The 22,337-nt window shown below is 51.3% G+C and overlaps 1 protein-coding gene across 1 annotated transcript in view; it reads right to left on the bottom strand.

Moving 5' to 3' along the window:
- Positions 1 to 22,337, bottom strand: part of LOC119933153 (receptor-type tyrosine-protein phosphatase H-like) — a 51,566-nt gene that overhangs the window by 9,708 nt on the left and 19,521 nt on the right. The window contains exons 12-25 of the mRNA XM_038752484.1: positions 18,680 to 18,940; positions 11,207 to 11,285; positions 11,074 to 11,118; positions 9,974 to 10,064; positions 8,160 to 8,250; positions 7,543 to 7,619; positions 7,257 to 7,391; positions 6,116 to 6,238; positions 4,897 to 5,060; positions 4,130 to 4,265; positions 3,829 to 3,863; positions 2,818 to 2,942; positions 1,249 to 1,407; positions 340 to 512 (exon numbers count right to left, since the gene is read on the bottom strand). Of these exons, the coding sequence (XP_038608412.1) occupies positions 340 to 512; positions 1,249 to 1,407; positions 2,818 to 2,942; positions 3,829 to 3,863; positions 4,130 to 4,265; positions 4,897 to 5,060; positions 6,116 to 6,238; positions 7,257 to 7,391; positions 7,543 to 7,619; positions 8,160 to 8,250; positions 9,974 to 10,064; positions 11,074 to 11,118; positions 11,207 to 11,285; positions 18,680 to 18,940 (1,694 nt within the window). The remainder of the gene's footprint in view (positions 1 to 339; positions 513 to 1,248; positions 1,408 to 2,817; positions 2,943 to 3,828; positions 3,864 to 4,129; positions 4,266 to 4,896; positions 5,061 to 6,115; positions 6,239 to 7,256; positions 7,392 to 7,542; positions 7,620 to 8,159; positions 8,251 to 9,973; positions 10,065 to 11,073; positions 11,119 to 11,206; positions 11,286 to 18,679; positions 18,941 to 22,337) is intronic.

Below are 22,337 nucleotides of genomic sequence, written 5' to 3'. Positions count from 1 at the left end.
GGACTGAAGGTAGGGGTTCTGATATCCTGCACCCCTTAAACAGGGCTGGCAGCTGGCAGCTCCCTAATAATAATTGGGGTATTTGTTATGTGCTTACTATGTCCCAAGCACTGTTCTAAGCACTAGGGTAGACACAAGGTAATCTGGTTGGACACAGTCCCTGTCCCTCACGGGGATCACGGTCTTAATCCCCATTTTACAGAGGTAACTGAGGCACAGAGAAGTGAAATGACTTGCCAAAGGTCACACTGCTTTCTTTCCACTAGTCCATGGCGGGGACGGGCAACTGGGCCCCTAAAGGGCGCTGAGGGTGGAGAGATGAGGATGTTGGACTCCCACCTTGTCTATGTAGCTCTTGCCCAGCTCCTTGACCTCCTTCAAATGGATCTGGGCCTTGCCTTTGGCCTTCTTGCCCTTCTTCCGACCACAACATTTCTTACAGATGCAGATGCAGCAGCAGAGCAGGAGGAGGCCAGCGAGGATGAGGATGGTGGCCAGGGCCCAGGGGGGAACTGCCGAGAGCGTGAGGGGAGAGGGGGGAGAAGGGGATGGGGAGGAGAGGAAGAGCAATTGGGAGCACTCGGCATGTCCGCAGTGGAGCGAAGGAAATGGACCGCATGCCGGTAACGGCGGCGGGGGGTGGGTTTGGGTTTATTCCCATTCTTCCCCTAGTCACCTGCCCCTGTCCCCAAGGGAATGGCTGAATGAACAAAAAGCTCTCAGCAATTGCAGGGGAATGATGGAGGGCAGGGAGCTGAAGTGGCTGCCACAGAGGCTGCTGGGAGATGTAGTGCTGCCCTTCTCTAGGGTACTGAAGTCCGGGGGAGGAAAGGAGATAATAATAATAATAATGGCATTTATTAAGCGCGTACTAAGTGCAAAGCACTGTTCTAAGTGCTGGATGAAGAAAGGTGTTGGGAAACTGCTCCCAAAGCAAAGGGGGCTAGAGAAAAGAAGGGAGCATCTGGTAGTGGGAAGATGACAGTCACCTTTCTGGGTTGTACATGTAAGAGGGAAAAGGAGACGGGACTGAGAGAAACTCGTGCCACGAAGGATAGAGGAAGAAGATAGATAGGAGGAGGATGGGGAGGGGCGTGGGCTGAAGGGAGAACCTCAGAGACCCCAGCCCCAACAAGTCCAAAACCCCCTACATCTCGGTAGCCCCTGACCCACCCCCATCCTACCCCCCATCCCACCCCTGGTCCTGTCCCTTCTCCTTCTCTACAACCCCCACCCCCCAACTCTCACCAGGCAGTTTGCTGAGCCGGTTCATAAATTTGTCCTTCATATTTGCAAAGACGTCCTCCTTTCTGGGGGTTTGGGTGCCATTGTGGGGGAGTCCAGTTGGGGTTGCTGGGAGCTGCGTGGCCATGATGGCCGAGCGGCGGACGGCGCTCATCCTGAAGCCTGTGGAGGGAACCCAGGCAGCCTTCCTTCCCACACCTCCGCCCCCCGCACCCCTCCATCTGGTTAGGGACCCCTTTGGTAATTGCTGAAATTGGTATTTATCACGTTCAACGGCCGTTCATTGTATTTTTCCCTCCTTCACCCACTAGACTGTGGGCTGCTTGAAGCCAGGGACGGGCTCTGATGAATTGATAATGGTAGTATTTGTTAAGCTCTTGCTATGTGCAGAGCCCTGTTCTAAGCGCTGGATTGTGTTCTGTCTGTTCTCAAAGTCCTAGTACAATGCCCTGTCCAATCTAGACTCGAATATTGCGATAAGACCAGCACGGCCATCCCCCTGCCCAAGTTCCCCCATGGATGGAGGCATCCCGCTCCCCAGCTCCGACCCCGCAATTGCCTTCCCATTTCTCCCTGACCCCGTCAGGATGGGAACCCGGGCCTCCCCCTGACCCTCCCCCGTCGCTGGAAGTTGAAGGGAAGGAGAGCAGGAGCGGGAACGGGTCTCCGCGGCCTGCCGTTGCCATGGCGACGCCGCGGCGCCGGGAGGGCGGGGCGGAAGGACCGCGCGCGTTGCCACGGCGACGCCCGGTGTCCATAGCAACAGGCAGGGCGGGACAGCTGGTGCTCGCAGAGGGGGCAGCGAAAGGAGGTGGAAAGGACCTCTGGCGGTCTCCTCCTCTCGGGGCTGGGGCTGGGCCCGGCTGGAGATGGAGCTGGGTTGGGCTGGGGATGGAGTCGGGATGGGCTGGGGATGGAGGCGGGATGGGATGGGCCGGGGATGGAGCTGGGATGAGCTGAGGATGGAGTCGGGATGGGCTGGGGGTGGAACTGGGATGGGCTGGGGATGGAACTGGGCGGGGGCTGAGGCTCGCCTGGGGCTGGGCTAGGGTGAGGTGGGGGTGGGGAGGAGCTGGGCTGACAGAGAACCCTGGCTCCCGGCATCCCCGCCCCCGCTGGGACTCCCGCCCTCCCTCCCCGCCCGGTAAACACGGGTCGGGGCTGCTGGCTATCTCCGAGGGTGGTGGGCTCTGACTCACGGTTCCCCTACCCTGCCCCGTCGCCTGGGAATCGGTCGTTGTACCCACCAAAGCCTGTTGCTTCTGTGTCTCTTCCTCATGCCCCCTCCTCTCTCGGCCGCCGCCCTCGCCCCTTCCTCATCATCAATCGTATTTATTGAGCGCTTACTATGTGCAGAGCACATAGCTGTCCTTCCTCTCACTAGCTCCGTCTCCCTCCCGGTCTCTGGCTCTCTCTCCATCTCTCTCTCCCCTTATTCCGGTCCGTCTCCCCTCCAAACGACGCCCCCAGCCATGCTCCCCGAAACCCCTCCCTCCAGGCATCCCCAAGGCCCCGGCCCCGGCTTTCCCCGCCCCGGGCATCTATAGGTGGGCGGTCAGGCCGAGACCCTACCTCTCTCCGGGTCCCAGGGCGGACACGCGATCCCCGGAGCGGCCGGGAAAGGTGGAGGAACCGAGGACAGGAGCTCGTCTGTCCGGATCCCCCTCTCCGGAGGATGGGGAGAGCCCCTCCTCCAGCTCGGAAATAAGAGTCCGCGGGGTGGGGTGGGGTGGGGGAAGCGAGAGAGACAGAGACACACACACAGAGGCAGAGACAGTGACAAAGAGAGAGACACCCACACAGGGACAGAGACAGACACAGAGAGACAAAGACACAAAGACAGTGACACAGAGAGACAGTGACACACACAGAGAGAAAGTCAGTGACACAGAGACACACACACAGAGAGAGAGAGAGGGTTTCCTGGGGCGTGAGAGGGTTCCCACCGGCAGCTCTCGGGGAAGGACCAAATCGTCCCGCCCTCCAGCCTCCAACCGAGGCGTCCCGCCCACTAGGCCTCACCACACGTGCCAGCAGAAGGTGATTTAATAAATTATGAGACGCAATATTTACACCCAGTCTGAGGGTCCCCGCCCCCCAAAATCCCGTCCAGTTCAGGAAGGGGAGGGGTCCGACCTTCCCCAGGCCCCCCGCCCCTGTTGCCGCCCCCCCATCCCCCGAAACGATCACTTTCCAGGCTTCATTCCCTGAGGCAGAATAAAGAGAAATGCAGATTCACAGTCCCCAGACCCAGGCGTCCCGGCCCTCGGGCTGGTCCAGGTGGCATCTTCAGGGAGGTTTGGGAAAAAAGCCAGCTCCGGGTTTTCCCCACCGCCCCCCCCCCCACTTCGGAGGTCTCTGGGTTTTGCGGGTAACGAGGCTGGGAGGGGCTAAAATAAGGGAGGGGCCCGAGGGGAAGGGGCGGGATGGAGGGGCTCCGGTTTGTTCGGGGTGGAAGGGACTCAGGGGCGGCCGGTCTCCCTCAAGTAGTCGTGGATGGTGGCCACGTTCTCGTAGAGGATTTCAGCCTGGCCGTCCCGGGCCCCTTTCCCTTCCCCATCCCCGCCTGACCGCTGCAGGTACCGAAGGATGCACTGATGGAGGAAGACGTACTGCTCCTGGAAGCGGGGTCGGGAAACAGGGATCTCAGCCCCCACCTCCTCCTCCCCCTTTCTCCCCTCTCCCACGACTCTTCCCTGCTCCCCAAACCGGCCAGTCCTTTCCAGGCCTCGCCTCTCTTGGGCCTCTTCCCTCTTTCCTTCCGCGGCCACTCCCTTCTCTCCCCCAGCCCCATCCTCCCTCTTTCTCCTCCTCCTTCTCTTCCTCCTCCTTCTCTTTCTCCTCCTCCTCCTCCTCCTCTTCCCATCCCAGCCCCCCACCTCACCTCCGTCTGCACCATGAGCGGGCGATACCACCTCATCCTCTGCACGAAGTTGAAGACCCCGACCCGGCCCTCTCGGTCCAACTGCCGCAGGAGATAATCCAGCGCCAAGAGGGTCCCCGTCCGGCCCACGCCCGCGCTGCGGGGGGAAATGCGGGGTCCCGGGCTCGGTTGGGGGGCGTGGGGGGCGACCGGGAATCTGGGGGATGCTCCAGGGAATGATGCTCTCCATCCCCCTAGGAGCCCAAGGGCGTTGGCCCCGGGAGGAGGAGGAGGAGGGAGAATTGCGGGAAAGGGAGAGGAGGAGGAAGAGAAGCAGCCAACGCAGCCTAGTGGAAAGAACCCGGGCCTGGGACTCCGAGATTCTGGGTTCTCATCCCATTTCTGCCACTTTTTTATGGTATTTACTAAGCGCTTACGATGTGCCAGGCACTATACCAGCGTGGCTCAATGGAAAAAGCCCGGGCTTTGGAGTCAGAGGTCATGGGTTCGAATCCCAGCCCTGCCAATTGTCAGCTGTGTGACTTTGGGCAAGTCACTTCACTTCTCTGGGCCTCAGTTCCCTCATCTGGAAAATGGGGATTAAGACTGTGAGCCCCCCGTGGGACTACCTCATCACCTTGTAACCTCCCGAGCGCTTAGAAGAGTGCTTTGCACATAGTAAGCGCTTAATAAATACTATCATTATTAAGGACTTTCCAGGCCGAGAGGAAAACATGGGCGCTAGCTAGAAGTTAGGGTAGAGCCGGGCCAGGGGCTGGGGGTCCGACCTGCAGTGGACAATGGGGGGTCCCGCGATCTTGTTGACGTCCAGCCGGCTGCTCCGCAGCAGTTGCCAGAAGGCCAGCAGAGGATCCGGGGAGGTGGGCGTGCCGTGGTCCGGCCAGGACGTGTAGTGGAACTGGCAGACCGAGCGGGTCTCAGACTTCTTCGTCTACGGGGGACAGGGAGGGTGAAAACCTCAGATCTCTCCCCGTACCCCCTCCTTCACACCCCCTTAAACCCTAGGCCTCATAACTACCTCCAGGGGGGACCATGGTGGGGGCAGATTGGAGGGAGGAGGGCAGCCTTAATCTCCTTAGGAAACTGAGGTGCAGAGAGGGGTCAGAATGGGAGAGGGCCCGAGGGATTGGGGGAGGGTGGGAAGGTGACACTCTGGGCATAGAGAAGTGTCTGGGGAGGAAGAGGAGGCAGGGAAGACAGAGAAGCAGCGTGGCTCAATGGAAAGAGCCCGGGCTTGGGTGTCAGAGGTCATGGGTTCTAATCCCGGCTCTGCCACATGTCTGCTGGGTGACCTTGGGCAAGTCACAACTTCTCTGAGCCCCAGTTCCCTCATCTGTAAAATGGGGATTAAGACTGTGAGCCCCACGTGGGACAACCTGATCACCTTGTATCCTCCCCAGCGCTTAGAACAGTGCCTTGCACATAGCAAGCGCTTAACAAATGCCACTATTATTATTATTGTTATTATCCCTGGGGGGAAGAAGTCCAGTGGGATGTCGGTGGGACCCTATGTGGTGATGTCACAGAGTCGTATATGACGTCACAGATTCTAGGGCTGGGTGCGCCCCACCCCAGCTCCCCGCAGGAAGCATCTCCTTCATCCCAGCTTCAGGCTGCCCCCAGGGAAGCAGAGCCGGGTGGCCGAGGGGGAAGCGTGGTCCAGATGGGAGCAGAGTGGGAGGAGGCCACAGAGGGACAGGCTGACCTCGCCCTGGCCTGTGGCCCTTGGCTCTCTGGTCGGCCTGGCCTTTCTGCTGTGTGGAAGCCCCCCACCCCCTGCTTACTGCTGCCCCAGGCTCCCAGGGCAGGGGCCTTCTGTCCCCAACCTGCCTGCCCCCACCTAGAGTCAGGCGAGCCTAGATGGGCTGGGGCTTTGTCCGCAGGGGCTCCAGCCAGACAGGTCAGCCAGGGGACAGAGGGGAGGCTCGGGGGACCATGCGAGGGAGGGGGACCTGGGGGTCCGGGGAAAGCCAGGGCCAGTCGTACGTGCTGCAGATGGAGGTCCCGCAGGGTCCAGTGAAGGGCCGCAGTCTCGGAGACTAGGGTTACCCTCAGGGCTCCAAAAGTGCAGGGCTTGGAGTCCAGGGGCCAGTAGGGCTCACATTTCACCTGGGAGCAGAGGACCGTGGCTCAGAGACTGGGCCCTCGGCCCACCCCCCTCCTGCCCCCCAGCCCACCCCAGGGATCTAACGGAGAAAGAGCCAGGACAGAGGGACAATGTCTGTTATGTTGCTGTGCTGTCCTCTCCCAGGCGCTTAGTATAGTGCTCTGCGTACAATAAGCGCTCAATAAATAGGATTTGATTGCTAGTGGAGGGAGGAATGGCCCCTCGGGTGGGAGGTAAGAGGGAGTGGAGAGAGATGCCAAGGAGGAAACGGGCCTTGAGCCAGCCCATGGGACCAAGGATGGACAGGAGCAGAATGGGGTGCGCAGGGGCTGGGAACCCAGAGACTTCATCATCATCAATCGTATTTATTGAGTGCTTACTATGTGCAGAGCACTGTACTAAGCGCTTGGGAAGTACAAATTGGTAACAAATAGAGACAGTCCCTACCCGACAGTGGGCTCACAGTCTAAAAGGACTAAAGTGCTGCCTGGACTAGAATTTCCTGGGCAGATGTGGCCCCCGCCCACCCCTCTGGAGGAACTGGCCCAGAGGACCCCAGTGTCCAAGCCTGCAGTACGGCCTGGGCTGGGGCCCGGCCAGAGCAGGGCCCAGCCTTGATTTCTAGGACTGCTGTGTTGCTCACCGGACATTCAGGTTCGAATGGTGGTTTTCATGAGTTACTGAGACGTGTGGTCCCAGCAGCCCCCAAGGAGGAACCGTGGGCCGGCAGAAGCAAATGTGATAGCCCCTCAGCGGCTTTTCTAAGGCCACCCCCAGGTCGAGCCCAGTCCACATGAATGTGGCCAAGGGAGAGGCTGTAGGGACAGAGGGAGGGCTCGAGCCCCCTCACCCCAACTCAGCAGGATGGGCGGGCCAGGCCCATCCCTGCTTCTGTAGGCCTCTCCGGGGGAGTGAGCATCCTGGGGTTTGGTGTAGGGAGGATCTTGGAGGAGAAAGAGGGGTAGGAGTGTGAGGGGGATCCTGGGAGAGGGGGGAAGGTGGGGGGCCGGGAGGTCTCACCCGGCTGGACTCCAAGCAGTTGGTCAGCATGACCACGGTGTCGCTCTCCTGTTCCCACACCAGGCGCCAAAAATCTCCCACTGTTACGTTAAGCGGGCCTTGCGTGGCCACAAACTCCCGGGGGTTCTCGTAACCCTGTCATACAGGCCGAGACAGACCACGTCAGAACTCCAAGCACCCCTTTCCCTCCTGAACACCCCCCCCCACACACATAAACACATACACACACACACATAGACCCCTCTCCCCCCGCCTCCGCCCTAACCCCTCTGCAGCCCGGGCTCACGGGGATGAAGCTGGCATTGATGTAATCGGAGCCGGGCTCCCCGGGGATTAGCTGGAGGGGCACCCTGTAGGAGTCATCTGGAGAGGGAAGCGGACAGAGTCAGAGGCGCACGGAAAGGTAGTTGGGCAGATCTAAAGGTGGTTGGAAACAGGGTGTGGTGGGGTGGAGAGACAGAGAGACAGAGACAGACAGAGACAAAGAGGATGGAGGCGGAGGAGTACAGACAGATGAAGCCATACAGCCATTGAGAAGCAGAGATGAAGGCCATTTGGGAAGGGATTTGGTGGTGCTGAAGAGGACTGGAGGGGCTTTGGGGGACCCATGGCGGGTGAAGGTTTGGGGAGCTGGAGGAAGGGTGGTTTTGAGGGGGTAAGGCAGTACCACAGCCTTCTGTGGTACTGGAGAGGGGGATGGGAGTTTGGGGAAGTATGGTGGGGGCCGGGGCGGGCGGGATTTTGGGGGTGCAATGGGGGAAATTCAAGAAGGTAAGTACCACAGCCTTCTGCGGCACTGGAGAAGGGGATGGGAGTTTGGGGAAGTATAGTGGGGGCCGGGGCGGGCGGGATTTTGGGGGTGCAATGGGGGAAATTCAAGAAGTGAGGAAATCCTAGTCTCACAGGGCAGCACGTTGCTGTATCGATTCTTCTCCTTGTTTTCCGGCTGTTTGGCCACCATCTGCGACTGCCCCTGCCCCTCTGATGCCAATTCCTGGGGAGGCGGAGGGTGGGTGGGCATCAAACCCATTCCTTGGGCTTCCCCCGTGGCTCTTCCCTCCTCCTCCTCCTCCTCCTCCTCCTCCCGCCGATGGCTTCCCCACCTGGAGCCCAGCCCCTCAGCCCACGCTGAAGGCAGCGGAGCAGCAGGGGGGTTTGGTAGGGGTCTTCCAAACATCGGCCTGAATCATGAACAAACTCCCCTGGAGGAAATGGGGAGGAGATGGCAGCTAAGGTCGGAGCAACAAAAGAAGCACAGCAGAAACACAACGCTTAGAGAAGCAGTGTGTCTTAGGGGATAGAGCACGGGCCCCGGAGTCAGAAGGACCTGGGTTCTAATCCCGGCTCCGCCACGTCTCTGCTGTGTGGACTTGGGCAAGTCACTTCATTTCTCTGTGCCTCAGTTACCTCATCTAGAAAGTGGGGATTAAGACTGTGAGCCCCATGTGGGACAGGGGACTTTATCCAACCTGATTAGCTGGTATCTACCCCAGTGCTTAGTACACTGCCTGGCACCTAGTAAGCACTTAACAAATAGTACAAGTAACTTGACTTCCTTGCGGGGGCTACCCAAATAATAGCAGGGGTCTTGGACCACTCCACCAGTGATGGGGAGATTGGTGGGATGGTTTTGTTTTTTAATTAACGGTATTTGTTAAAAGCTTACTATGTGCTAGGGACTGTTAAAATACAAGAGAACAGGTTGGACAAAGTGCCTGTCCCACATGGAGCTCACAGTCTTCATTCCCATTTTACAGATGAGGGAACTGAGGCACAGAAAATTATGTGACTTTGCCTAAAGTCACCCAGTAGGCTGAGCCAAAATTAGAACCCAGGTCCTCTGATGCGCAGGCCCGTGCTCTTTCCACTGGACCACCCGGCTTCTCCAGTTAAGGCTGATTAAGGACTGGGCCAGAGAAGCAGCACGGCGTAGTGGATAGAGCATGGGCCTTGAAGCCATGGGTTCAAATCTCGGCTTCGCCACATCTTCTGCGGGAACTTGGGCAAGTCACTTCCCTTCTCTGGGCCTCAGTTCCCTCATCTGGAAAATGGGGATTGAGACTATGAGCCCCACGTGGGACAGGGATTGCGTCCATCCTGATTTGGATGTATCCAACCCAGCACTTAGTAGAGAAGCAGCGTGGCTCAGTGGAAAGAGCCCGGGCTTTGGAGTCAGAGGTCATGGGTTCAAATCCCGGCTCTGCCAAGTGTCAGCTGGGTGACTTTGGGCAAGTCACTTCACTTCTCTGGGCCTCGGTTACCTCATCTATAAAATGGAGATTAAGACTGAGCCCCCCGTGGGACAACCTGATCACCTTGTAACCGCCCCAGCACTTAGAACAGTGCTTTGAACGTAGTAAGCGCTTAATAAATAATAATAATAATAATGTTGGTATTTGTTAAGCGCTTACTATGTGCAAAGCACTGTTCTAAGCGCTGGGGTAGATACAAGGTAATCAGGTTGTCCCACGTGGGGCTCACAGTCTTCATCCCCATTTTACAAATGCCATCATCATTATTATTATTACAGTGCCTGGCACATAGTAAGCGCTTAACAAATACCATTGTTATTTATTATTATTATTATTATTACTGGAGACAAAAGCTAGGGAGTTTTCCTGGCGCTTAGCAAAGCAGCAACACAAATTTTAATTCCTGCTTGGGGAGCGAGAAGGGAAGTTGGGGGAGGTTGTTTGGGGGAGTTGGTCCCCCCGTACCTGATACTCCTTTGCAAAGCCATAGTTGCAATCTCTCAGATTCCTGTTGACGTGTTCCTCAAAATGGTGAGCAGGAATATCTTGGGGGGGCCTGTGGGGTGTGATGAACCATGCTGGGCTTGGAGACAAGGCACTTAGAAGCTCACTCTCACGGGGGAACCCCCTCCCCGTCCCGGGCAATTATAATTAAAAAAAAAAAATGATTGCGGCATGTTAGGCTCTTGCTATGTGCCAAGCACTGTGCTAAGCGATTGGGTGGATACGCGGTCATCCTATTAGACCCAATCCCCATCCCATACGGGGCTCATGGTCTAACAATAATAATAATTATAGTAATTATGGTATTTATTAAGCACGGTCATCCTATTAGACCCAATCCCCATCCCATACGGGGCTCATGGTCTAACAGTAGTAATAATTATAATAATTATGGTATTTATTAAGCACTTACTATGTGCCAGGGGCAGGGGTGGGTACGAGCAAATCGGGTCGGACACAGTCTCAATTCCCATTTTATTCATTCATTCATTCAATCGTATATATTGAGCGCTTACTCTGTGCAGAACACTGTACTGAGCGCTTGGGAAGTACAAGTTGGCAACATATAGAGACGGTCCCTACCCAACAGCGGGCTCACAGTCTGGAAGGCTCATCATTTTGTCATCATTTTCTGTGCCTCAGTTACCTCATCCGTAAGATGGGCATAAAGACTGTGAGCCCCCCGTGGGACAACCTGATCACCTTGTAACCTCCCCAGCGCTCAGAACAGTGCTTTGCACAGAGTAAGCACTTAATAAATGCCATTATTATTATTATTATTTTACAGCTGAGGAAACAGAAGCACCGAGACGGGAAGTGACTTGCCCAGGGTCACACAGGAGGTAAGGGACAGAGCTGGGATTAGAACCCGGGTCTCCCGTCTCCCAGGCCTGGGCCTGCTCCTTGTGGGGCAGGGAGAGGCCAGGATGGTTCCCCTACTCTAGACTGGGTCTATCAGCTCTGTTATATTGTGCTGTCCCAAGCGCTCAGTACAGTGCTCTGCACACAGTAAGTGCGTGATCGATTGACTGACTGACTGATTGGCAACCCCCCCGCCTTACCTAGAGAACAGGTCTGCGGAAGGAGGTTTCTCCATCTTCTCTCTCCTGCAGCGAGACGGGGGTGGTTATTATAGTCCTGGAGGGTCCCCCTGACCCCCAACCCCAAACTCTGAGCCCACCCCCTCAGACTCACCGCCGCATCAAGAAGAAAACTAGCAGCCCAGCCAGGAGAATGAAGAGTAGGACGCCAATGATGGAGCCAGCGATGACTCCTTTGGAAGCGGAACCAAGAGGAGGAAGCAGGCAGTCGGTCAATCAGTCCATCGTATTTATTGAGCGCTTAATAATAATGATGGCATGTATTAAGCGCTTACTATGTGCAAAGCACCGTTCTAAACGCTGGGGAGGTTACAGGGTGATCAGTTTGCCCCATTGGGGGTTCACAGTCTTAATCTTCATTTTTAATAATAGTAATAATAATGACATTTATTAAGCGCTTACTATGTGCAAAGCACTGTTCTAAATGCTGGGGAGGTTACAAGGTGATCAGGTTGCCCATTGGGGGCTCACAGTCTTAATCCTCATTTTTAATAATAATAATGGCATTTATTAAGTGCTTACTGTGTGCAAAGCACTGTTCTAAACGCTGGGGAGGTTACAAGGTGATCAGGTTGCCCCACTGGGGGCTCACAGTCTTAATCCTCATTTTTGATAATAATAATAATAATGGCATTTATTAAGTGCTTACTATGTGCAAAGCACTGTTCTAAACGCTGGGGAGGTTACAAGGTGATCAGGTTGCCCCACTGGGGGCTCACAGTCTTAATCCTCATTTTTAATAATATAATGGCATTTATTAAGCACTTACTATGTGCAAAGCACTGTTCTAAGCGCTGGGAAGGTTACAAGGTGATCAGGTTGCCCCACGTGGGGCTCACAGTCTTAATCCTCATTTTTACAGATGAGGGACCTGAGGCCCAGAGAAGTGAAGTGACTTGCCCAGAGTCACACAGCTGACAGTTGTCGGAGCCAGGATTTGAACCCATAACCTCTGACTCCAAAGCCCATGCTCTTTCCACTGAGCCACGCTGCTTCTCTTAATGCTGCTTACTGTGTGCAAAGTACTATGCTAAGAGTTTGGGAGAGTACAGTATGGCAATATAACCGACATATTTCCTGCCCACAGTGAGCTCACAGTCTAGAGGGGGAGACAGACATTAGCAGAAATAAATAAATTGCAGATATAGACATAATAATAATAATTATGATGGCATTTATTAAGCGCTGGGAGAAAGACATTAATATAAATAAATAAATTACAGATATAGACATAATAATAATGATGATGATGGCATTTATTAAGCACTTACTATGTGCAAAGCACTGTTCTCAGCGCTGAAGCGCTGTGGGTTAGGGAAGAGGGATGAATAAAGGGAGCAAGTCAGGGCCAGTCAATTAGTCAATCGCATTTATTGAGCGCTTACTGTGTGCAGGACACTGTACTAAGCACTTGGGAAAGCTCCGCCACTTAGCTTTGTGACTTTGGACAGGTCACTTAACTTCTCTGTGCCTCAGTTGCCTCATCTGTGGAATGGATATTGAGACTGTGAGCCCCACGTGGGACAACCTGATCACCTTGTAACCTCCCAAGTGCTTATAACAGCGCTCAGCACATAGTAACCGCTTAATACATGCCATTCTTATTCTTATTACTCTAAATACCATTGATTAATTGATTGATTTTGGGCAACTACTGCTCTGAAAAAAGGAAAGTCCCCACGCTTAGATACCGAGCATATGCATATCCAGAAAACTGGGTTACCAGATTTTTGGTTGTGATAAACATTTAGAGGGGTGTGCTATCTATATTCAAGTCCCTATGTATATATGTTTGTACATATTTATTACTCTATTTATTTATTTTACTTGTACATATTCTATTTATTTTATTTTGTTAATATGTTTTGTTTTGTTGTCAGTCTCCCCCTTCTAGACTGTGAGCCCGCTGTCGGGTAGGGACCGTCTCTAGATGTTGCCAACTTGGACTTCCCAAGCGCTTAAGACAGTGCTCTGCACACAGTAAGCGCTCAAGAAATACGATTGAATGAATGAACGAATGCTCTGCACTCAGTAAGCGCTCAAGAAATACGATTGAATGAATGAACGAATGACTGAGAGTCCAATATAACAGACACATTCCCTGCCCACGACAAGCTTACAGTCTAGAGGGGGAAACAGGCACTAGCATAGATAAATTACGGATATGTACATAAGTGTCGGGGGGATGAATGAAGAGAGCAAGTCAGGGCGACGCAGGAGACGGAGAAGAGGGAAGAAGGGCTTAGTCTGGGAAGGCTTCTTGGAGGAGATGTACCTTCAATAAAGTTTTGAAGGTGGGGAGAGTCATTTGTTTGGTGGCTATAAGGAGGATAGCCCCCCTCGTCCCCCTCCCCATCCCCCCCATCTTACCTCCTTCCCTTCCCCACAGCACCTGTATATATGTATATATGTTTGTACAGATTTATTACTCTTTATTTATTTTACTTGTACATATCTATTTATTTTATTTTGTTAGTACGTTTGGTTTTGTTCTCTGTCTCCCCCTTTTAGACTGTGAGCCCACTGTTGGGTAGGGACCGTCTCTATATGTTGCCAACTTGTACTTCCCAAGTGCTTAGTACAGTGCTCGGCACACAGTAAGCGCTCAATAAATACGATTGATGATGATGATGATGATGATGAGGAGGAAGGGGGTTCCAGGCCAGAGGCAGGACCCCCAGGACCTCCCAGGCCCCCTGAGCCCTCCCAGCCCCAGTGGCCAGGGTCGATCAACTTCTCAGCCCTGGATCGATCAATTAATCGATCAATTAATCGATCAATTAATCAGTGGTATTTATTGAGTGCCCACTAAGTGCAGAGCACTGAACTAAATGCTTGGGAGAGTACAGTACAACCAAGTGGGTAGACCCTGGACTTAGCAGAGGGAGCAGCAGGGCCTCGTGGATGGAATCTGGGCCTGGGATGATGATGATGATGATGATGATGACGGCATTTGTTAATCAATCAATCAATCGCATTAATTGAGTGCTTACTGTGTGCAGAGCACTGTACTAAGTGCTTGGAAAGTACAAGTTGGCAACATATACAGTCCCTACCCAACAGTGGGCTCACAGTCTAAAGGGGGAGACAGAGAACAAAACCAAACATACTAACAAAATAAAATAAACACTTACTATGTGCGAAGCACTGTTCTAACCGCTGTGTGGGGGACACACAAGGTGATCGGGTTGTCCCACGTGGGGCTCACAGTCTTCATCCCCATTTTACAGATGAGGTAACTGAGGCCCAGAGAAGCAAAGTGACTTGCCCAAAGTCTCCCAGCTGACAAGTGGCGGAGCTGGGATTAGAACCCATGACCTCTGGCTCCCAAGCCCGGGCTCTTTCCGCTGAGCCACGCTGTGTCAGAAGGACCTGGGTTCTAATTCCGGCTCTGCCACTTGTCTGCTTTGTGACATTGGGCAGGTCGCTTCACTTCTCTGCGCTACAGTGACCTCATCTGTAGAATGGGGATTGTGACTGGGAGCCCTATCAATCAATCAATCAATCAATCATATTTATTGAGCGCTTACTGTGTGCAGAGCACTGTACTAAGCGCTTGGGAAGTATAAGTTGGCAACATCTAGAGACGGTCCCTACCCAACAGTGGGCTCACAGTCTAGAAGGGGGAGACAGAGAACAAAACCAAACATATTAACAAAATAAAATAAATAGAATAGGTATGTACAAGTAAAATAGAGTAATAAATATGTTATAATAATATAGAGTCTATGTAGGACAGACTTCCCAAGCGCTTAGTACAGTGCTCTGAACACAGTAAGTGCTCAATAAATACGATTGATTGATTGACAGGAACTGCAACCAATCAATCAATCAATCGTATTTATTGAGCGCTTACTGTGTGCAGAGCACTGTACTAAGCGCTTGGGAAGTACAGGTTGGCAACATATAGAGACGGTCCCTACCCAACAGCGGGCTCACAGTCTAGAAGGGGGAGACAGAGAACAAAACCAAACATATTAACAAAATAAAATAAATAGAATAGATATGTACAAGTAAAATAGAGTAATAAATATGTTATAATAATATAGAGTCTATGTAGGACAGACTTCCCAAGCACTTAGTACCGTGCTCTGAACACAGTAAGCGCTCCATAAATACGACTGATTGATTGACAGGAACTGCAACCAATCAATCAATCAATCGTATTTATTGAGCGCTTACTGTGTGCAGAGCACTGTACTAAGCGCTTGGGAAGTACAAGATGGCAACATATAGAGACGGTCCCTACCCAACAGAGGGCTCACAGTCTAGAAGGGGGAGACAGAGAACAAAACCAAACATACTAACAAAATAAAATAAATAGAATAGATATGTACAAGTAAAATAGAGTAATAAATATGTTATAATAATATAGAGTCTATGTAGGACAGACTTCCCAAGCGCTTAGTACCGTGCTCTGAACACAGTAAGCGCTCCATAAATACGACTGATTGATTGACAGGAACTGCAACCAATCAATCAATCAATCGTATTTATTGAGCGCTTACTGTGTGCAGAGCACTGTACTAAGCGCTTGGGAAGTACAAGCTGGCAACATATAGAGACGGTCCCTACCCAACAGCGGGCTCACAGTCTAGAAGGGGGAGACAGAGAACAAAACCAAACATATTAACAAAATAAAATAAATAGAATAGATATGTACAAGTAAAATAGAGTAATAAATATGTTATAATAATATAGAGTCTATGTAGGACAGACTTCCCAAGCGCTTAGTACCGTGCTCTGAACACAGTAAGCGCTCAATAAATACGATTGATGGATTGACAGGAACTGCAACCAACCCGATTATCTTATATCTATCGACCCCAGCGCTTCGTACGGTGCCGGGCACATAGTGAGCGCTTAACAACTGCCCCAATTATTATTATTATAAGACTGCAGCCTAGTGTGAGCCCCCGTGGGACAACCTGATCGCCTTGTAACCACCCCAGCGCTATTATTATTATCGTTATTATTATTATTATTATTATTATTATTATTATTATTATTATTATCCCAGTGAGACTAGCTAGGGCTGGAGTGACTCCATCCCTCCACTAATTTGTCCCAGGGCCACGCAGTCCCTCCAGACTAGGGAAGGATGGATGTGAAACCCTCCCCACCCTCCAATTACAGTTTGTCCCCTGGCCCCTACCTCCTCACAGGCCTCTGGACTACCAAATTTATTCATTCATTCAATCGTATTTATTGAGCGCTTACTGTGTGCAGAGCACTGGACTAAGCGCTTGGGAAATCCAAGTTGGCAACACATAGAGACGGTCCCTACCCGACAGTGGGCTCACAGTCTAGAAATGAGGGAGAAGTGAGGAGTGGGAGGGCTGGAGGAGGAGGAAGAGGGGAGTACTGAGAGTCGGGGGGTAGATCAATCAATCAATCAATCAATCAATCGTATTTATTGAGCGCTTACTGTGTGCACAGCACCGGACTAAGCGCTTGGGAAGTCCAAGTTGGCAACACATAGAGACGGTCCCTACCCGACAGCGGGCTCACAGTCTAGAAATGAGGGAGAAGTGAGGAGTGGGAGGGCTGGAAGAGGAGGAAGAGGGGAGTTCTGAGAGTCGGGGGGTAGATCAATCAATCAATCGTATTTATTGAGCGCTTACTGTGTGCAGAGCACTGTACTAAGCTGGGGAGGGCCTAATGGGTAGAGCAAGGTCCTGGGAGTCAGAAGGACCTGGGTTCTAATCCTGGCTCTGCCACATGTCTGCTGTGTGGCCCTGGGCAAGTCACTTCACTTCTCTGGGCCTCAGTTACTTCATCTGTAAAATGGGGATGAAGACTGTAAGCCCCATGTGGGACAGGGACTCGGTCCAACCCAATTGGCTCATATCCATCCCTGCGCTTAGTACAGTGCCTAGCATATAGTAAGCGCTCAATAAATTCATTCATTCAGTCGTATTTATTGAGCACTTACTGTGTGCAAAGCATGGTACTAAGCGCTTGGGAGAGTACAATATAATAATAATAATAATGATGGCATTTGTTAAGTGCAAAGCACTGTTCTAAGTGCTGGGGGGGATACAAGGTGATCAGGTTGTCCCACGTGGGGCTCACAGTCTTAATCCCCATTTTACAGATGAGGGAACTGAGGCCCGGAGAAGTGAAGTGACTTGCCCAAAGTCAAACAGCTGACAAGTGGCGGAGCCGGGATTAGAACCCTTGACCTCTGACTCCCAAGCCTGGGCTCTCTCCACTGAGCCACACTGCTTGGCACAGTCCTGCCCACAGCGGAAAGAGCACGGTCTTTGGAGTCAGAGGTCATGGGTTCAAATCCCGGCACCGCCACTTGTCAGCTGTGTGACTTTGGGCAAGTTACTTGACTTCTCTGTGCCTCAGTTCCCTCACCTGTAAAATGGGGATGAAGACTGGGAGCCCCCTGTGGGACAACCTGATCACTTTGTATCCTCCCCAGCGCTTAGAACAGTGCTTTGCACATAGTAAGCGCTTAATAAATGTCATTAAAAAAAACAAAAGCGAGCTCACGGTACCACAGTTATTATTAAAATGGGTTTTAAGAGTGTGAGCCCTTTGTGGGACAGAAACCGCGTCCAAGCTGACTAACTTGTACCTCCCCCAGTGCTAGGCACATAGTACTTCCCAAGTGCTTAGTACAGTGCTCTGCACACAGTAAGCGCTCAATAAATACGATTGAATAAATGAATGAATGATCAATACGATTGAATGAATGAACATTTATTTTACTTGTACATATTTATTCTATTTATTTTATTTTGTTAATTTGTTTTGTTGTCTGTCTCCCCCTTCTAGACCGTGAGCCCGCTGTTGGGTAGGGACCGTCTCTATGGGTTGCCAACTTGGACTTCCCAGGCGCTTAGTACAGTGCTCTGCACACAGTAAGCGCTCGATAAATATGATTGAATGAATGAATGAATGAACATTTATTTTACTTGTACATATTCTATTTATTTTATTTTGTTCATTTGTTGTCTGTCTCCCCCTTCTAGACCGTGAGCCTGCTGTTGGGTAGGGACCGTCTCTATGTGTTGCCAACTTGGACTTCCCAAGCGCTTAGTCCAGTGCTCTGCACACAGTAAGCGCTCGATAAATACGATTGAATGAATGAATGAATGAACATTTATTTTACTTGTACATATTCTATTTATTTTATTTTGTTCATTTGTTGTCTGTCTCCCCCTTCTAGACCGTGAGCCTGCTGTTGGGTAGGGAACGTCTCTATGTGTTGCCAACTTGGACTTCCCAAGCGCTTAGTCCAGTGCTCTGCACACAGTAAGCGCTCGATAAATACGATTGAATGAATGAATGAATGAACATTTATTTTACTTGTACATATTCTATTTATTTTATTTTGTTCATTTGTTGTCTGTCTCCCCCTTCTAGACCGTGAGCCCGCTGTTGGGTAGGGAACGTCTCTATGTGTTGCCAACTTGGACTTCCCAAGCGCTTAGTCCAGTGCTCTGCACACAGTAAGCGCTCAATAAATACGATTGAATGAATGAATGAATAGTAAGCGTTTTGCAAATACCATCATTATTATTATTAGGAGGAAACGACAGCCCACCCTCACCTGCGTCGTCAGTGGAGCAGACCACGGGAGATGAGGCGGCCTCCTTCTCGTTGGACACCGTCCAGACCGTGACGGGGTAGGAGCGGGCCGGCTGTAGACCTCCCACCACCACCGGCTGCTCGCAAGCCAGAGTCGTGACCCTCTGTCCATCCCCCACCTGGTAGGAGAAGGCCTGGTGGGCTCCCTGGGGGCAGGACCACCTGAAGGAGACTCTGTAGCCCCCGGACACGCCGTGGCAGGAGACAGAGACGGAGCTGGGAGCTGGAGGGGATGGAGAAGAAATGGGGGTGGGGGGTCAGAGAGAGGCCCCCATCACCAACCCCATCCCCACCCCACTACTAGCTTCCCGCTCTTCGACCCCTCTCCGATCCTCGGGGCCCGAATCTTCACTTTTCCCATTTTGCCAGCTCTTCCCTGCTCCCATGCCCCTTTCGATCATCATCGTCATCAGTCGTATTTATTGAGCGCTTACTGTGTGCAGAGCACCGTACTAAGCGCTTGGGAAGTACAAATTGGCAACATATAGAGACAGTCCCTACCCAACAGCGGGCTCACAGTCTAAAAGGACAGCGGGAGTAATCACTCAATCAATAATAATAATTATTATTATTCATTCATTCAATCGTATTTATTGAGCGCTTACTGTGTGCAGAGCACTGTACTAAGAGCTTGGGAAGTACAAGTCGGCAAACAACCCAACAACGGGCTCACAGTCTAGAAGTCTTATTAATAATAATAATAATGGTATTTGTTAAGTGCTTAATTTATTTTAGACTGTGAGCCCACTATTGGGTAGGGACCGTCTCTAGATGTTGCCAACTTGTACTTCCCAAGCGCTTAGTCCAGTGCTCTGCACACAGTAAGCGCTCAATAAATACGATTGATGATGATGATAATGGTGCCAGGCACAGCCTAAGTACTGGGGTGGGATACAAGCAAATCAAGTTGGACACGAGTCCCTGTCCCATGTGGGGCTCACAATCTCAATCCCCATTTTACAGATGAGGTCACTGAGGCCCAGAGAAGTGAAGTGACTTGCCTAAGGTCACACACCAGAGAAGTGGCAGAGTCACGACTAAAACCCGTGACCTTCTGACTCCCAAGCCCGTGCTCTATCTACTCTGTCACGCTGCTTCTCCTAAGTGCTCATTTATTGAGAACTTACTGTGTGAAGAGCACTGTGAGAAGCAGCGTGGTTCAATGGAAAGAGCACAGGCTTTGGAGTCAGAGGTCATGGGTTCAAATCCCGGCTCCGCCACTTTGGGCAAGTCACTTAACTTCTCTGTGCCTCAGTTACCTCATCCGTGAAATGGGGATGAAGACTGTGAGCCCCCCGTGGGACAACCTGATCACTTTGTAACCTCCCCAGAGCTTAGAACAGTGCTTGGCACATAGTAAGCGCTTAACAAATACCAACAACATTATTATTATTACCATAGAGTAAGTAGACACAATCCTTGCCCTTAAGGAGCTTACAATCTAGCAGGGGAGACTGACATATACAGGAATCAATCAATCATTGGTATTTATTGAGCGCTCACTCAAACTTAGAGAAGCAGTGTGGCTCAGTGGAAAGAGACCGGGCTTTGGAGTCAGAGGTCAGGGGTTCGAATCCCGGCTCCGCCACATGTCTGCTGTGTGACCTTGGGCAAGTCACTTAACTTCTCTGGGCCTCAGTTACCTCATCTGTAAAATGGGGATTAAGACTGGGAGCCCCCCGTGGGACAACCCGATCACCTTGTAACCTCCCCAGCGCTTAGAACAGTGCTTTGCACATAGTAAGTGCTTAATAAATGCCATCATCATACTCATCATCACTGTGGGCGGAGCAAGCAATCAATCAGTGGTATTTACTGAGTGCTGACTTTGTGCAGAACACTGAACTAAGTGCTTGGGGGAATGAGATACAGGGGAGTTGGTAGACACGATCCTGCCCACAAGGAGTTTACAGTCTAGAGGGGGAGATGGACATTAAAATAAATGTTGGCTAGGGACTTAAGCACTGTGGGGCTGAGGGTGGGGTGAATATCAAATGGTAAAGGATATAATGGCATTTATTAAGCGCTTACTATGTGCAAAGCACTGAATGCGTAGGTGATGCAGAAGGGAGAGGAAGTAGGGGAAATCAATCAATCAAACAATCGTATTTATTGAGCGCTTACTGTGTGCAGAGCACTGTACTAAGCACTTGGGAAGTACAAGTTGGCAACATTTCCCCGGGCCTGGAATGGCCTCCCTCTGCCCATCCTCCAAGCTAGCTCTCTTCCTCCCTTCAAGGCCCTACTGAGAGCTCACCTCCTCCAGGAGGCCTTCCCAGACTGAGCCCCTTCCTTCCTCTCCCCCTCGTCCCCCCTCTATCCCCCCATCTTACCTCCTTCCCTTCCCCACAGCACCTGTATATATGTATATATGTTTGTACGTATTTATTACTCTATTTATTTATTTATTTATTTCACTTGTACATATCTATTCTATTTATTTTATTTTGTTAGTATGTTTGGTTTTGTTCTCTGTCTCCCCCTTTTAGACTGTGAGCCCACTGTTGGGTAGGGACTGTCTCTATATGTTGCCATCTTGTACTTCCCAAGCGCTTAGTACAGTGGTCTGCACATAGTAAGCGCTCAATAAATACGATTGATGATGATATAGAGACAGTCCCTACCCAACAGAGGGCTTAGTCAGGGAAGGCCTCTTGGAGGAGATGTGACTTCAAGGCTTTGAAGGTGGGGAGAATGGTGGTCTGTCAGATATAATAACGATGACATCTGTTAAGCGCTTACTATGTGCCAAGCACTGTTCTAAGCGCTGGGGTAGAGACAAGGTAATCAGGCCGTCCCACGTGGGGCTCACAGTCTTAATCCCCATTTTACAGATGAGGTAACTGAGGCACAGAGAAATTAAGTGACTTGCCTAAGGTCACACAGAAGACAAGTGGCGGAGCCGGGATTAGAAGTGGCAGAGCCGGGATTAGAGGGGAAAGGAGATCAGAGCGCTTATTAAGTACAGATCACTGTACTAAGTGCTCGGGAGAGTTCAGTTGAGTTAGTAGATACAATCCCTGTCTTCAAGAAGCTTGCAGTATAATGGGAATTCATTCATTCATTCATTCAATCGTATTTATTGACCGCTTACTGTGTGCAAAGCACTGTACTAAGCGCGGGAATCAATCAATGGCATTTATTGAGCACTTTACTGCTCTATTTATTTCTTTATTTTACTTGTACATATCTATTCTATTTATTTTATTTTGTTAGTATGTTTGGTTTTGTTCTCTGTCTCCCCCTTTTAGACTGTGAGCCCACTGTTGGGTAGGGACTGTCTCTATATGTTGGCAACTTGTAGTTCCCAAGCGCTTAGTACAGTGCTCTGCACACAGTAAGCGTTCAATAAATACGATTGATTGATTGATTGATCGGGGGAATACAATAGATTAGCCTCCAGGTCTCCTCCGGCCTCTTCCCAACTCCCGCCCCTTGGTACCTTACTGACAGCCCTGGGTTGCTTTACTCAAGCACTTAGTACAGCGCTCCACAGACAGCAAGTATGCAATAAATCAATCAATCATATTTATTGAGCGCTTACTATGTGCAGAGCACTGTACTAAGCGCTTGGGAACTACAAATTGGCAACATATAGAGACAGTCCCTACCCAGGAGCC

Source organism: Tachyglossus aculeatus, chromosome 10 (genome assembly GCF_015852505.1).
Source record: "Tachyglossus aculeatus isolate mTacAcu1 chromosome 10, mTacAcu1.pri, whole genome shotgun sequence".
Taxonomy (NCBI): Eukaryota; Metazoa; Chordata; class Mammalia; order Monotremata; family Tachyglossidae; genus Tachyglossus; species Tachyglossus aculeatus.
The sequence above is the reverse complement of the archived record's forward strand: the minus strand, read 5'-3'. Positions and strand labels throughout refer to the sequence as shown.